Raw genomic sequence first — 18,167 nt, forward strand, 5'->3', positions numbered from 1 at the left:
ACAAGAGAGCCCAAAGAAAAAGGCCAGTGCAAGTCAGAGCAGAGGCAGTGAGACTAGATACGAGTCGATTCCTCAGTGACCTCAGGTTAGCTTTATTAGGAAGGATGGCATGTGCTGCACCTTTGCACTGTATCTCCGTGGGGGGGCTTAGAAATAGGGACGGGGCACATTTCTCTCACAGCCTTATCTTATATTTGAGTGGTCACGGCAGAAAACTGCACCATCAGTTTCAGTATCAGACATTTCTGAGACTGTGTGTGTTCTTTGTATCGCTTGACCAGAAGGAGAAATAGGGATCGTTCCGGAAGTATCCCTTTAAAAAAAATGCCACCCTGCTTTCTTATCAGCGGTAAACATGCACGGGAGAACTTTGGAGCAGCTTTAAGCAATAGTGTTGAAAGATACTGTGCATAGTGAGAAAAATAAATGTCAGAAAGATTGACTCACAAGCTGCTGCTGCCAAGTTAAGAGTGTTGGTAGTCCAGGATGAAATACCTGAGTGCTGAGACTATCCTGGGAGGGAGCTTGGTGGTGGTGAATGTTATCTCTGACTGGTTCATGGGAGATCACCCTGGTATTTCCTCAATAAGGCCAAAGAGGCAGAGCTTCCAGTGGTTCTCATCCAGTCAAAGTTAAAATTAGAGCTTAATACCCCTGGCCTCAGAGCAAAGAACAGCAGGGTACAGCAGGTCAGGACCAGATGAAGCCTGGTTCTGTTCTGATATAAAAATACATATTTATACACACACATATATATATATATATATATATATATATATATATATATATATATATATATATATATATATATATATGTATGTATGTATGTATGTATGTATATATACATATACAAATAAATATATATAAAACAAGCGTTTCATGTCCAAATAGAGATGTGCTGTTGGATCAGCAGTCTGGCGGCTGGAGGCCACTGTCTTGGAAATTGCACCATCTCGTGACAGTTGTGTTCACGGTAAATGGACCTGCTGTTCTCGTCTTCCAACCACTCAAAGCGCTTTAACTTGTCATCATTCACCCATTCACACACTGATGGCTAAGGTGCCACCTAACATTTACACACACCTATACGCCTAGGCATAGCTACGGGAGAAATTTGGGGTTAACTGTCTTGACCAAGGAGGACACATCGACATGGACTAGCAGAGCCTGACATTGAACCATCGATTCTCTGATTGAAGGACAACCCTGCTTACCACTGAGCCACAGTCGCCCATGGTGAGCTTCAGTGACAGATTTTAATAATACAGTAATTCGGAAGTGAAAAAGCAACAAGCTGTTTTTTCAGACTGTGCGTCAGTTAGCTCACAAATACTCACAAATATAAATACACACATACACGCATAGGTTGTGTGAGATACAGATATGATGAGTAAGGGGAGCTGGAAACTATGTGAACAGAGCTGTCTGCTCTTTAACGATTAGGGTGACTTAAGGTTTTAGTCAATAACAATAATGTCTAATCATAGTACCTCCAGGGTTTGGATCCACAACCATGGCTCGACCATGCGATGAGCCAGACTATATCTAATTGGTATGGCTCCACCTCCCGCAACAGCTCCGGTTCCTCACCAGTCAGAGAGGGGAGTTAGCTTTTTCTTACTTTATATTAGCATATAAACCGGCAACTTGTGAAAGATCCGGTTGAACGCAATGTCTCTTATCTCCAGTTGCTAATCAAACTGTAAACAATGAGCAGCACATGGAAAGAAGGTTTGGCGTCAAACCGATAGCCGGTGGATTCCAAGATTAGTAATCATGTCTTCGGAATTTTATCTGAAACAGTCTTGTCTCTTAATTATTACAGGTAACCATTTTCTAAACATACATCACAGGCATCACACTGTGTTTTAGCGTTCAGAGTACACGTCCTCGGCCCGGTGTCTCTCAAGCTGCTGGATTTTTCTGACTGATTTTTTTGTAGACAATGTCATCTGTACGCTCAGCTTGTTTGGGGAAAGTTATGCTGCAGAGCATTTACAGAGTCCTTAAATTTAGTTTAGAACAGTTGATCCGTCATGTATTGACTACATCAATATTTATTCGACAAACGCCTTTCCATCACCTATTTGTAAACCTTTAATCCACGAAAGGAAAAAAAACACCTCAACTAATTTGAAGATTATTTGGGACTCCTTTGATTTCATTTTGAACAACTTTATACCACCTTAAGCACCTCAACGGGTGCTAACTAAAACTATTTCTGAAAAAAAAGTCAAGAAATTCCTGACAAAGAGTACAGTGGGACATAAGTCCATCAGGAAAAACTTGCTTGTGGAGCAGCACTAGTATGAGATCTGCCCTCACATTCCATCTGGCAGCACCTACCCGTCTTAGCTGAAAAAGATAAATAAATCCCCCACCACCCTGTAATTTTCTCTATAGCGCCAGATCACAAAATGTCATTTACGGTTCTCTTTCCTCTAGAACATATCTACACCTTGTTCTATTATTAAACAAACTAGGAGCACTGGAGTGCTCGTGTCTTGTACCAACAATGAGCTGCTGGCTTCACACATTACAAAGTACACGGACATAAAACTAAGTAATTAATAAATACATAGAGAACTGCCTGTACTTTTAGGTAAATGATTAGTTATGGCGTTAACAGGTTAAACTTGTGCATGCGCGACTCACCGATTCTTGGCGTTTTGCTGAAAGTCAGTCTCCAGAAGTCTCCGTCAGGTTTATTCTGCTGTTCCGCCTCTCGCAACAGAAAACACATCTCAGATCAACACGGAGCCTAAAGTGAGAGCAGCCTTATCAAATCTACAACCCCGTTTAAAAAATATTTGTAGAGGTAAGCTGGTGCTTTCCTCTACAAATACAGCTCACTGCAGCCACTAATACTGATACAACCCGATGGCTCACATATCTGCACTCATTCTGTTTTGTCAGAAAAATATTAGCTTATTGTTTTCCACAATGAGCTATTTAGTAGTAACTAAATATTAGTTATTTTTTTGCACAGAGAACATTATTTTCATTGTTCTAAGTGATTGCAATTAAAAAAAAGAATTGGTCTGATGGAGCAACCTGGTTTACTTGAAAGTGTTTGCAATTGTCTTTATTCTGTCACTATAAAAGCACAGATGGAGTCACAAAATGATGTTATTTACAGAAAAAGCATGAGAACCACTGCCTTAAGTGTCTGTGTCCGTCGTCTCCGTCGTCACCCTCACTATATATAGTAGCTAAGAGCTATGTATAGATATTAGGGAGTAATGTCTGTCTGAGAAGAGAATGAAGTCTCTCTCCCATGTGTGATGTTATCAAAGCTTCTCCCTGCTTTGTTGACAGGGCATGCTTTTATCAGTGCATGTAAGTGCACATGCGCATGCCCCACTGAGCACAATGGACTGTGATTTCACAATGGAAGTGTGTGTTTCAAACCAACAGCTAGCCACCAGGAGGTGGTCAGATGTCTCATCTTCACTTTTGGAGAACTGTCATGCCTCTGCTCAGGAACCTTTCAGAAAAAAAGCCTGTCTTTGATTTGGAGGAGTGATGCTGAATAAACAACAGAATCGGGGTCAGAGAGGGAGAAGAACAACACCTCCAGCTAGTAAAGTAGATTGATGAGATAAGCCCAGGGCACTTAACATAATATCAAGACGAGCATAATGCCAGGTTCACTGTGGGTTTAGCACCATTCAATAGAATAATCCCTAGATTACTGTACATACTGTTACAGTGGAGCTCCAGCAAAGAGACGATTAAACACAACCCCAAACTCACTGTGGACGGCGAGCTGTGCAGTCATTCCCAAATCCCTCAATCTCAGTTTTCAGAAAATCAATTGTATCATTGAGCTGTTGGTGGTGTGCTCAAGTTTAAGACCTGAGACCTGTAACGCTCTCAGAGTGTTGTTCCATGGCATCTGTGAGTTTGATCCTTCCGTAAAAGAGCAGCACTCACTTTCAGATTCATTACTTCAATATGATGCATCAAAGTTAAAACATTAATTAATATTAAAGACACTCAGACACAGCTTAAAACATGAAGGCAAAAACAGCTACAAGGCCAGTGACAGAGCCAAACTGCTGTCAACATAGAACACTTCTCTAAATTTCAAAGCTGCAGATTATGTTTGATATTCAGCCAAAACTGCACATGAACAAGATATTACAGTATACAGCCGCCAGCACAGGTGTCCTGAAATTAAGACCGCACATAAACACTCTACAATAGTTATAAAGGGACCCTGACCGTTGTCTAACAATGTCCCCGAGAATAATTGTCTCAATTATAACATTTAGGTGTTTCTCATTCAAATATGGTGTTATTAAAACACAGTGACAGACACCTTTTTCCGCTTTTCTGCCTTGTTTCCCATGGAGCTGCTATGTGTCAGCACAGATCAGAGGGAGGGACAAACCCTTTCTCTTCAAGTCTCTAATGCTCAATAAATACAGATCTAAATGTTCTATGAGTAGTAACGGCAGACTTAAAAGTGGTAATCCTCTTCAGATGTATTCATGTGAAACTGCAGATTGTGTGAACATGAGGATGAGAGCGGGCAGTATTCCTTTATCCAAAACCTGAAACCTGAGAGAAGATCCACAGCTAAAGTCTTATGAGAAACCTGGTGTTGGAGCAGCAGAGTTGGCTGTCAGCTTTAAAACCAAAAGCCTGCAGCTTCAGGCTGCATGAGGTTTAGGATTACCAACAGACAGCATTCTGGAGGGATAACAGCAAAACACACCCGCAAAAAAGTAGAGGGAAGTGAAAAAAACATCACAAATATTATCTTATTGACTGCAAAATGCCTCATGAACCGGATAGAAAGTACAGTTTTTGCCTGCTGGGATGAAACATCTCTCACGTTCACTATCTCTGCTTAAATAGGAGGTTACGGTTAGAAACTTGCTGTTTGTCTAAGCTCATGTAAGAGCAATTTGAAAAGAAAAGAACAAACAAACAAATACTTCAACAGAAGCACCTTTTCTCTTTGAAGTGGCTTCAGCTGAGCCAACTGTAAGACTTGATCCCACTGACTACCTCACAGATGATTTAGCAACCTGCTGTTGTTACTGAGGACGCAACCTTCCTCAGTCTTTGGAATGTTTATGCAGATGAAACTTCCTCTCATCCCGATGGTAACTACCCGTGCATCAATCATTTGTATATACTCTCACAGAGACCTTAAAAATAATGAACACTTTTGGCCTCAGTGATGTCCTCCATACAAATGTTGTTGTACATTTTCCCACCATGTACTTTATCTGTGTATAACCCAAAAAGTACAACATAGGAACTATTTCACAATAAGAGTCAATTATCAAAATAATTCATCATGTCTGTTGGCTGTTGACATCCAACAGCAGCAGCAGCAGCAAATAAACAGGGAGCTGAAGTGCTGGGGACTTGATCTGGAAGTGGTTTAACACAAACAGGGTGATGTACAACTGCAGTGCTTTCATCAGGCATCAGAATCCTTCAGAGGAAACATGAGATAAATGCTTGCTTTGTGAAGCCACAGGGACACACCAATTAAAAGCAGCAAACAATGTCAACATGACCCACTTTGTGTCTTCCTCGGCTGCCGTTTTGTCAGCCACCACTCTCTAAGCGAGGCGGAAGTTGCAAGAGACTGCCTGTGTGGTATTAGGCCAGAACACAGCGCTGTGCCCTCTGGCCCTCATGCATGTTTGTGCCCTACCTACATGCATACTGTGTAACACAATCTTTGGAATGCGGAGAAATGATTCTCTGTCAGATGCAGCTGTCTTTAAGATGATCAGGATTAGTCAGCAAACAGGCAACCTGCTTGTGCAGATAGACAATATAGTAAAACAAAAGCTGGAGGAAGTCACAGAGCAGACATTGGATACATTTCACAGGAGATTTGACTGGCTTAACAAACAGAGAAGAGACAGGCTCATACATTTTCAGCATACCTGCATCAGGTGAACTGGAGGTTTCTTACAGATGAAATAATTAAAAAGCTAATGACCAGCTTTATTACTGTAGTATTCATGAGGCAGCTTGCATAGCTCTATTTTTTTAGCTCAACAGAACCCAGCTAACCTAAACCTCTCATGAATGCAGGTCAAACAACTGGTCGAATGTTTGTTTCTGAAATAGCAGGTGCTCACGTTCATAAATAACAAGCCTGTGGGTTTACTTTACAGAAAACAAACAGAGATGCACTGGTTTCATATTAGTTGTATGTCAGCTCACTGAGGTACAACTGCTTTCAGTCCTCAGTTTCAGAGTTGAAGGTATAGTTTCAGTACAAAATTAATCATATTGATAAGTGTGTTTGTGTGTTTTTGTCAATGAGGATGGGCCACCGAACAGATCAGGCTTCACATTTTGTTCCACCCCTTCACTCCATTGCAGTGACTACAAAGAGAGCTGCACATTGCAAATACTTTTCTTCCATCTTTTATTTAAAGCCTCCTCTCTGCGCCGCACAGCTGGAGGTTCTGTGGAGGAATAACCTTTTTATCTACAGAAGTGAGAGTGTTTGTGCGCTGAGCAAGCTCACTCTAACTCATTCACTCAGGATCTCTCTCTCTCTCTCTCTCTCTCTCTCTCTCTCAATTAAAAATCTTGATGATAAAACTTTTATTTTATTTCCCATGTACATGGAGTGTGGTTGCCTGTGGATTAAGAAGGTCTTTTAGCTAAGTCTAATCGAAGACCTCATCTCTGTGACGGCTGACATGACAGCAGACAACAGTGTGGGAGAATAGTACTAAATCACAGAAGCTTCTTCACACCGATTCAGTGTGAAGAAGCTTTTCTGGGCACGGGCTCTGCTACCAACACCGAGTTGCCCCATCTACACCATCAGCCAACAGTACCTCATGGAGTTCATTCATAAATGCTTTTCAGCCAGTTCTCTGGTAGTTTCTTTTTACCTGTAAAAGAAAAGAGGGGACTTTGAGTCCAGTCTGTGGACCACAACACCCCCAGCCACCATGCTTGTCACTCTCTATTAATATCTAATGGCATTCCTTAATACATACTCATTCCTTGGTACCCACGGATATTTCTATCGGTAAAGTAAGTCTAGTCCTGTCAGCAGAGAGTTCCTCCATTAATGAGTACAATTTCAATCAATCGTAATTTAAAACAGCACTGGTATGCATGGAGAAACAACTCCCGAGATTACTTTGAGAACAGCTTGATTTTTTTTTCCCCGTCAGTAACTGAGTTAATGAATCAGAAACACAAGTTACTGAACTGCTTTCACTCTCTGCTGCCTCATTTCGTGACCGTTTCCCCACAAAGTTTATTCCTGAGAAGATGGACTTCATTGAATTCTAATTCCCCTGCACATTTAACAAAGCTGCATCTCACCCGCAAATGTTTTACTTCTCCTTTTGATGCAGTCATGCTTCCTTTGACCTGTCGAAAGACTTCATCACAACATCATTACAAGATGGAAACCACCTGACTGTGTGTGTGTGTGTGTGTGTGTGTGTGTGTGTGTGTGTGTGTGTGTGTGTGTGTGTGTGTGTGTGTTTTCCCATTATCTTATTTGGTTTCAGCAACTGTTGTTGCTACTTCCTGGACGTTTCAGTGAGCAAGGTGCTTTTTCGGTTGGGGGAATTGTTGAAAGCTGCTGGAGGGGGGCCCAACACACAGCCTCGATGAGAGGCCCCAGCATTAGACACACTTCTTACCTTGACATATGGGACTGAGAGGGCTAATCCCCACTGGGCAAATATATTTTAAAGATGGCCAGATTCAGTTTTTCTTGTCACTCTGTGCAGCAGGGAAAGCGGTTTGAACTGCTTACTGCCTAACCATAGAGCGGCCTCAGAAGACAGGGTCTCACAAACATTAACTACGTTGTTGTAACTTAACAACGCTGCACTGCAGTGATAGGTTACCTCATGTTCCTTTGTCATGAAAGGTCACGCCCTGGCCAGACAAGCATAGAGCTGTGAGCTTCACTGATATCTCACACGGGGACTCATCAGCAGCCCACTGTGCTGCTTCCTGCTGCTGCTTTCAGTCCAATGTAACTGCTGTTCATGCTTTCTGAAGTCAATAAAAGACAATCGTTTTTTAAGAAGTTCAAGTTTATATATATATATATATATATATATATATATATATATATACACTTTATTCATCCCCAGGGGAGTTATGAAGTTAAAGTTGATGATAAAGCTGTGTAAAAACCATCTCGCGCGCTGATTTAATTTTGCAGCTGTGAGAGCACAGCTTATTAAAGACGTTTGCAGTCTCTGTGTGTCTCTGGGATGTTTATTTATTCCACAGTGGTTTTCATTCACAAGTGGATTCATTAAATAAAGCCACAGTTTGCCTCCCTGGTTTGCTTGCTTGCCTGAAGCATTAATCCAGCTGGAGCGGTACTAGGCTCAGCAACAACTTTTAAAAAAACGTCTGATTGCCATGTAAACGTGTCATGTCTATGTTAGTATCATTTTCCATCCAGCTCAAAGATGCAGAAACTTCAAATCAATTTGTCAACGTTCATTCGTCAAACTTGTCCCTTCTGGTTCTGACTGTAATTAAATATCCTCATGCAATAAATGTTAACCATGTATTTATTTTGGGAAGCACAATTTGTTTTGAACTGTCAGGTTTTCAGAGTTGAAATAAAACACTGGCGCGTTTACTTAGACTACTGAATGAATGTCATTCACGGTTTTGAAATGATTGTAGCAGCAGCTCATGGGAGGTGGAGTTTTCTCAACGCACAGAGGAACCTTGTAACCCTTCAACCTCTTTCACATGACAATATGTTCTGGGATGCTCATGTGACGTGTCTGAACAGGGCTTTCTGAATAAGAGATCTGACAGAAAGATTAAGGTGGAGCTTCAAACACACTGTGACCTTTCAGAGCTCTACTGGGATTGTTGGATGAAGGTGGTTAAAGGTAGCTGCCACCGACCCCCACAAAAGGTATTTTCCCTCCAGAAAAAGACAAGCCGAGCCAGGCCAAGGCAGATAGCATTTCCAACCATCCCGTCCCCCAAGCTAAAGCAACTAGAAACGCGGCTGCATACCTCATCCATTATCTTGTCTGGCTGCCCCCACTTTCAGCAGCAGCCTACTTTTTAACTCCTTTTTTCATTATTTTAAAGAGAGGACAGATTGGTAAAAGGGAGCTTCACCTCTGTGCATATTTGGTACGTAGGAATATGTTAAAGTACTTGTGTAGAATAGAATTACAGTCCGAATGGAATGAACTGTCAACAGAGCTATAACAGGATCAAAGCCTGACAACAGAGGACCAGGTATTGTAATAGGGTCTGAGCCAAGCCAAAAACGGAAATAAAGTCAAACTATTCAAATTAATCAAACTTAACTTTATGAGTCTCTCTTTGTTGCATACATTGAGTTTTGGTCTGTGATACCAACAGCAAAGGAAAGAGGGACAGCAGGGAGCCAAAGTCCCGCCTCCCCTCCGGGTTAGTTTCTCCTCACCATCTTTTACTAGCCCTGTGTTTTGCCAATAAAGGTTTCTGTCATTAATCTTGAAGGCAGACACAGGCCCACATCTTAGTTAAACAGTTACTATACAGTTATACTGCTGTACTAGGCAGTACATATTAGCACCCTGCAGCTTTAGCCAAGATGAAAGACAGATAACCACAATATTATTTTCCAGAAAATTACAGTAGACCTCCACTATCTGTTTGTGGAATAAAAGCCATGTTATAAAGGGGGCGGGACTGCAGGTCGCTCTTATGGAGTATGGATGTTGCCTTGAGGTGCTGTCAGATATATGGTTACTCATCAGTCCACGTGACGTTCAGCAAACAAAGCCAAACACTACAGTTAAAAGTCTCTGTTGTAGCGAAACGAAACAGTAAAAGTCATGTAAAGTAGACTACAACAACTTTTGGCATCAGTGCAGCATTATCACGCATCACACCTCTATCCCACAATAAACAAGCTGAACATGGCAACAAAGTGGAGGCTTATCTGAAGATTGTCAACATATTATGGGTTGAGGTGCTGATGACGTATGCAGGTTATGAGGTTAGACAATGCAACTCAACCCCTTGCTCAAACAGATTGCCAGTTGTTTCTGTGCTTCAGACTATTGCTGAAAGACACCATGGCTGCTTGATGTGGAGTATTTATTCAAATTAGAGAAAATCCCCACCTACTTCCACAGAAAGAAAATGTGTTTTTAATGGCACTGAGAAATATACCTGGTTAGTGGAACAAAGGCCATCTTCTAAAACGGACAGGACTGCAGGTCTCCATTATGAAGGACTGGTTGCCTTGTGAGTACACTAAGGGGCTCCACTGCTGTTGCCTCAGGTAACAGTAAAAGATGAAATATGATCTAGGAAGTCCAGTTTTATTAAAAGATGAGTTTACAGGCTTCAAAGATACAAAACACTAAACAGCGGTTGATGTCACTGAGACAGAATTTCCCAACTCTTGAAAGTTATCACAGTGACAATCAGTCACAGGTAGACATATGGCATTAATCTAAGCAGGAATGTGGGCCTCGCCAAATGAGGGGGAACTTTTTGTGGCAGAAGCTGCTCCAGGTTCAACTTTTCCTTCCGGATGACCCTGCCTCCTGTTTGCTGAAGCCCTCTGCGTTGGCCCCTCGCTGCATCTACGGAGTGGTACCACTAGAATAAATGAGGAGGCTGCGTGTCTCCACACAGTCTTAAGAGCCTCTTTCCCATCATAATCGACAGAACTATATGAATTTGTCACAACATGTATGACTATGTGGAACACAACAAAGCTGCAATTACGGCAAGGAAGCTGTTGAATTATATGAAAGTGCTTTCAATTACCGGCATAACACACCTACTGGGTGAAACCTCTCTTTAAATGCCATTCTCTGTTTGTTAGTGATGACTTTCCCAAACCGTGTTTATTCACCTCTACTTTTTTTTACAACAGCCAACACTTTGTATCCACTCACATCTGTGCTGGCAGCTTGCCCCTCTAAAGTCACCCCTAAAAGCCTCCCGTGGCTTCAAACTTCTAAGTCTGAGAGTCCCTTTGAAAGAATCCCCTCTTTGATGTGAGGAATGCTCCAGATCAGGCTGGAAACTGACTTCAGCTGCTATCTACTGCGCTGCTGTCTGTCACTGTGGGCAGGATAAATATATATATTTTTTTTTTATAAAGTGAATCCCACATACACACGCACACAAACACACACTAAGTGATGCGTTCACTCGTCCTGTGGAGTTGCTGATCCGGAGACAGGCCAGATCGCATCAAGTGATGGGGATGGTGATCCTGGCTGTGTCAAGTGTTCGAGTACCCCCACCTCAGACCTCCACCTAGCCACCAGTCAGACAGCCCTCCAGCCACCAGCCCTTCAGCTGCTCTAACAAAGAGAAATGCTGAGAGATGTCTAGTGACACAAACGCAACTCAAAGATAAGAACTGGGGGATATTTATTCTGATTTATCCTTTGTAAGTGTCAGTGCCGTCAGTGCTAAAGGTGAACTCTTTCAAAACTCGGCGGCTGTTTTCTCATCAAGGAAAGATGTTCACTGTCAGAATCAGATATCACAGGGTACAGGACTGAACCACTGATCCCAAATTAGGGCTTCACTAACCCTCAGGAAAAATATTCCGGGTTCACCCTAAGGGCGATGAATATTTAATTGCTTTGTCAATGGATGACTCAGTAGATGTTGCATTGTCACACAAGAAGAAAGATGCCTATCAGCACTAAGACAGAGAGGGAACACATGGGAGGGCCCTGCCCTTGACTTGAATGACAAAGTCATGAAATTAATGTGAAAGTGTGTTATCTCTGACCTTTTATTGGCCTGTTCAAACATACAGAGAGAGAGAGAGAGAGAGAGAGAGAGAGAGAGAGAGAGAGAGAGAGAGAGAGAGAGAGAGAGAGAGAGAGACTTAGAATACACAGACTTAGATTACACAGAATTTAAACAAGTAAGTTATGACTTACAATAAAAGGCAGCCATGGGGTTCAGACCCAGTTCCTCGCTCTACTCTACCGGTTTATTCACAGGAACTTGTCTCAAGCAGACAGAGCTCTCTATGAGTTCAGAGATCTAAAGTTACAATTAGTTGAGCTCGGCGTCATTATTTTTTCTTCTCGGCCCTTCTTCTCTTTTCAATCCTAATATGATAATATAATATCTAAATTTAGGGAAAAGCCCTCGAAACCAATGATTCCGTCCGTGCAGCCTGAACAAGCGTGAATACCACAAGCTGGTACCGAACCAGTCCCAAGAGGAACGCGGGAACTTCAGGTGGAAGTTGCTCCCTCCGCAGGTAACCAAAGTGGCGACAGGAGGCTCCAGGTGGACCGAGTCCCGCTGTTGTCAAAACTCGGTGCTCCGATGTTAACGAGGCTTACCTTGAAGAAGCGTCGCGAAGCTCACGAGAGCCAGCAACAGGAAAGCAGCGGGGTCCATCCTGAGAGAGACGGTATGGATCCTCTGTGGTCTGCGAGCAACGAGCAGCTGAAGTCGGTCTGGACTGGACGAGTATGGACCGCAGATGTGTCACAGTGGTTTGGGAGAGGCGCGGAAAGTCCGACACATAGCAGAGGAGTGCAGGTGAAATACAGAGAGCTGACTGCGAGTAGGTGGAAGAGGAGGAGGAAGAGGAGGAGGAGGAGGCGTCTCTTCGGGGATTTTTTTTTTAATGTTGCCTTGAGGTGCTGTCGGACATATGGTTACTCATCAGCCCACGTGTGGTTCAGCAAAAAATCCCAAAGGCTACAGTTAAAACTCTCAGTTGATGGGGGATTTTCGGAGTAGCACGAACTCACATTGCGGAAGCGTAGAGGGTCCAAGTCATGTCAAGTACAAACAACTTTTGACACCAGTGCAGCATTACCACACATCACACTTCTATTGGAACAAAGGGGAGGCTTATCTAAAGATTTCCAACATATTATGTGTTGGTATTCATCAAGCTGCTACAATGTAAGATCTATTTATAGAATAGTAATACAATAGTGTTTAGTTGTACTTGGCTTGAAAACCTAACACACTGAATATCAAGTGCCACAAGTGTGGGGAAAACACAGCATGCATGCCCCAAGCTTTGAGCAATGAAAGTGGATGGCACACATGGGCCATGGGCGGTTATGGTTCTTTAGCCCCATCAGTGTTTCCCCTACTATTACTCGATGGCCCACATATCTGCATTCATTTTGTTTTGTTTTGCAAAAAAATAGCTTATTGTTTTCCACAAAAATATATTTTTTTAGAAAGGTAAAAACAAACAGACAGTGGGTGCTTCATACAAATACTGTCAATGATAATGTATCATATAACATATAAGACATGCATGATGGAGTTTCTGTAAATGAGCTGCCAATAAACCACTGCAGAGCAAGTCTCATCGGATCAATATCATGGGACTCTTGACTTGTTAGAGGAATATTATAGTTATTATAAAAGTTTTATTTTGTAGATAACCCAAGGGCCACCACAGTTTAACTTTAAGAAAGAATAATATGTAATAAAGTTAGTATAACCTAATGTAAAGTGTCATTTCACAAATTTACTTAATTTGAGATTTCCAAAAGCTAAACCCATATTTTTTTCATTTAAAGTAACTTCAACAAGACTTGCACTGTTAATAAAACTAATGGTGTATAGATTCAAATCAAAAAAGACAATATTAAAAAATATCGACTGAAATCTACAAGGACACATAATCTGCATCAAACCGCTATGGCTTCTTCTGAAGACTGAATGTAGAGTTACATTTGGTTGATTTGAATATAATGCTGAAGATGTTCAATATAATATATTTTCTGTCTTCTTCTCTGCTTCTCAGTGGAGTATAAATAAAATAATACTTTATTGATAACTGTATTTTGCAGGCATATTTCCAGAGAGAGGCCAGAGGTCTATTTTAAAGCTGCACTCTTGGAGTGGAGTATTCAGCGCTGGCGCAAGGACACTTCAGCACAACAAGACCTTCAGTTGGAGAATGGTCTTTGACACGAAAGGCAGTTATATCACTGAATCCCACTCATCTGCAGAACATCTACCATCTGTGAAGAGAAATTCAGCAGACTAATGACAGTAGTTTGACACAGCTTTGATACAGTAATAATATTTAGAGTTGTCATGGAGAACATTTGGAAGAATATGAAATCGTAAAAAAATCATCTTTATATGACATACACAGTAAATGAATATATAGTCTACACAGTTGTTGGAAACCAACATTTCTGCAGGCTGTTACAAGAATATAGTTCACAATGTATTTCTGGTGACATGATAATGTTGAGTCATGTGTTGACAATAAGACAAATATAGAATAACAATTTATAAAGAATTCACCATTGCCTGCCATTTGTTATTTTAGTTTAGTGACTTCTAAACTGTACAACTTTTGTTACGTAGAGTGTTTTCAGATGTTTCAAATTCCTGGATGATCTGACTCAACAATGAATTACATTTCATATTGTTTGTCTGTCAATATTATCGTATTTGTTTGAAATGTAAATCTTAACGTGGGAAAAAATGTAAAACACATGTTCATTCTCATGGTATGTGAATGCTCTGCGCCCATAGACCTGTCCGTAAGTGCATGTGGCTGGTGAAAGCCTCCTAGTGAGCCGGTTATCCAAGCAGGTAAGAGACACAGATAACAGACAGGTAACAACAAGCAGCCCAGTCTCAACATACCTAGCAGTCTTGACAGAGGAGCTCCTGAGCATATGAGAAGCAGCTGTGAGGAGTCCTGGTAACCAGGCAGGCAGATGGACAATAAGATAGAGACTCACCGGGGACATCTGGTGAGCACGTGTGGCATGGCTGGCTCTGGGCAATAACACACTGAGGAGGCATCTTATTGTTTTAATCTTCATATTTCCTCACTTGGGCCTCTCTCTTACCTCTTGTTCCTCAGAGAGACATTAATAAATGTCCATAATGACACACTTATTCCATTTCTATGTCAACTAGGAACAGATAAGACAACGATTGTAGTGGAGATAATATACTCTCTCTCTTCTTTTTTGAACCTTTATTTACAGTTTTCTCAATTGCTAAAACACTAAAAACCATTGGCTGAACAAAGTTCTGTTGCCTGAACTAATTTAGCTAATTATGCAGCCTGTTGTCTCTAAACTCTAAACACATTCTCAGTCTCAAAACACATTCTGCACATGCCATCCATACTAGTAAACACAAGTGGCAACACTCAAATACAAAAAGAGAACACATGCCCTTGAATCACACAATCACTGAAAATTGATTTCCCTTGTATCAAATGATGTGACACAACCAATATAAGCTTGTTTAAAGAGCAAACAGGTGGTTGAAGGTGGAATGGAGAAAATCTGAGAATGGATAGAAGAAATAATGTGAGAGGACGAGGACAAGTGCGTATGCCTCAGAGAAAATATTGCTTGTGATGTCGACGAAGTGCTCTGGCCTGACCCAGCCCAAAGACAAGAAGAAGCACATTGATGGCATGTTGACTCCTTTGTATTTTGTCCCTTTTACTGTAGTAAACTACTGTTTTGAGGCGAAAGTTTCATTTAGCAAGAAGATTCAGAGTTTTGTAAATAGTGCTTGAAGGTTTTGTGTTTACAGTTTTGAGAAAATAGGTGACCGTTTCAAGAAATGTGTCTTCGCAATCGAGACAAACTGTAAGCAGGAGTCCCATTAAGTTAAAAATCTATTTTTTGAGAGAGACCTGGCCAAGACAGTCTCTGACTGGAATTACAGTAGTCTGTCATTCTATATTTAATAAGAATCTTCTTAAATGTTTTTCTTCGCTGCATGGGAAACTTCACAATGCCCTTTGGTATACACAGTTTATACTCTGTGTTTATAAAAAACAGAATTTCACATTTAACACACACACCGTGTATTTGGAGTATTATTTAAACATATAGTGTATTAGGAAGCATTGTTATTCAGCAGGTGAGAAATTACATAAACTGACGATGAACAAACAAATGAGTAGAGTTCCTCCTCAAGGTTTATCTGAGGAATTACTCTAAAAGAAGAAAAAGGTGTTGACATAACACACATACCCGCTTTAGTCCAAATGAAATGGTATATTTACCTATCCCAAGTAAGACTCAATAGAATAATAATTACTGAACTCTCACTTTTGCTATTTTGTGTTTGCATGCGTGAGAGTGAGTGAGTGAGTGAGTGAGTGAGTGTGAGAGAGAGAGAGAGAGAGAGAGAGAGAGAGAGAGAGAGAGAGAGAGAGAGAGAGAGAGAGAAGAGAGAGAGAGAGAGAGAGAGAGAGAGAGAGAGAGAGAGAGAGAGAGAGAGAGAGAGAGAGAGAGAGAGAGATTGCTTGCCGGCAGATTGATGCTCAATGATTCTCTTGTTATTCTCACTAACTTCTCTCTCTCCCTCTCAGTAACTGAGCATCTTGCTGATAGAGTTTCCCTTTGAATCCTGGCTGCAGTTTTCAGCAAAGCTGAATAGGAAATTCCATCCTCTTATTTTCAGTCAAACAAAGGTTGTTATGTAGATGACAGTCAATATCAAACAGTGCAATTAAGCACCTGGTTGACGGAAGTTAGCGATAGCTTTAAAAAGCAGAGCAACCACAGTCAAATTTAAAGAGATTGAAGTTAACTACATGCTCAAGACTCCTGAAGATGTCAAGGGAACATTCTGCAGAGTTTTCATTTATCTAATATGTTTGGCCTCAGCATAAAACGTATGCTTCATGACTAATACATGTAGTCAAACGCTGTTGTATGTCTTTGTATCTTTGGGTGTGGTCCTCTTGGCTCCTGGAGGTTTCTTCCCTTTTTCTTCCCTTAAACGGTTTTTTGGGTAGTTTTTCCTGATCAGATGTGAGGTCCCGGGACAGAGGATGTTGTATGGGTACAGATTGTTACTGAGGATAATTTGTAATTTGTAATTTTGAGCTTCACAAAATAAATTGGATTGAATTGAAGACATCTGGCAATAAGCGTGCAGAAAAGATGAGTTTATCATTGTTTAACTCTTGATTTAGTTCATCTTGATTATTATTAATGTGTTCGGATGATCAATAGCATAAGCTGAGTGTATGGACACTGTACGAAAATGTAGTTAGGATTGGGTGAAAGTGTTTTTGCTTTTAGTTTTTTGTTATCTTTGTTCTCTTTGAAATTGTAATTAGAATATGATTGTTTTAGACAAAAACTTTACAGTGTTTTGTGGATTATTTTGTGATTCCTGAGTGTCTCTTTATTACAGACAAGATTATATCCCTGGTTGCAGGTATGGTGGATTATTTTAGGGTGCAGGGTGGCATGGAGACATCTCATCCCTGCTCTTGCTGTGTGGCTTGGACTCATAGCACTCCCGAGGGAGGTTCTGCCCTCATTAAGCGCTTCAAACGCCTAGTGAAAGAAAAATCTACTGCTACTATTATTATTTTTTGTCATATTACTATTATTATTACCAATACCATTAATGATTTTATTTAGTGTTCAAGTTTCTGAGGATATTCATACTGTATGTTTAGAAATATGACACCGGGCACGTTTTAATCACAAGTCAAAGTGCAATATTTGCAATATGCACAATTGTACACAATTGTACATTTCAGGAATAGATCATCAATGGCATTTTAACAGTTTGGTAAAGTTATACACAATGACATTGGGTACATGTACAAAATAAACTTTCATGTCTGCCACTTTGCATAAACTATTTAAAGAGAGTGAACTATATATTTAGGTAAGACAGACCTCTTAAGTGATAATCACAAAACTATTACTCTATATGTAGCAATATTAAAAAAAATGTAAGATTATCCAAATATGATAATCTTATGATTGTCCAAATATGATATAAATACAACATTTAAAAGTTATGTTGAGAAAACTTTTAACCTCCATTATTTTTCAAAAGTTGCAAATGGTGTGCATACCCATACTAAATCCATATTATCTCCTCAACCACAAGAGCTATTTGAATAATTTCAAAAGGTATAATATACAAAAAACACTTGTGAGATTAGTTAAGTGGTGTATATAACAGTATATGTGTAACTGGTTAATTGGTTGATGCTAGAACACAGGGGAAAAAAAATAATTTAATTTAAAAAAAAGACTTCCAGGATTAATTTTTACTTTCAAATGACACATAAGATTATAAAATTGCACAATATGTTACAGTATATCTGCAAAGTTTGGTGAAGTAAAATAGTCTTAGTTATTAATTTAGTACAGATGTTTATTTTTTTTCCAAAATCGACCCTCTAT

General features: G+C 40.5%; 1 protein-coding gene across 2 annotated transcripts in view; it reads right to left on the bottom strand.

Annotated features, from left to right (window-relative positions):
* Positions 1-12,643, bottom strand: part of alcama (activated leukocyte cell adhesion molecule a) — a 56,808-nt gene extending 44,165 nt beyond the window's left edge. Inside the window, exon 1 of one of the 2 annotated variants that reach the window (XM_068600807.1) lies at positions 12,327-12,643. In XM_068600807.1, the coding sequence (XP_068456908.1) occupies positions 12,327-12,384 (58 nt within the window). In that variant the 5' untranslated portion in view covers positions 12,385-12,643. The remainder of the gene's footprint in view (positions 1-12,326) is intronic. The other variant, XM_068600806.1, reaches the window with a different exon arrangement.
* Positions 12,644-18,167: the final 5,524 nt, after the last annotated feature.

Source organism: Clinocottus analis, unplaced genomic scaffold, assembly GCF_023055335.1.
Source record: "Clinocottus analis isolate CAN_PGR_092001 unplaced genomic scaffold, fCliAna1.0.p SCAF_5, whole genome shotgun sequence".
NCBI classification, from domain to species: Eukaryota; Metazoa; Chordata; class Actinopteri; order Perciformes; family Cottidae; genus Clinocottus; species Clinocottus analis.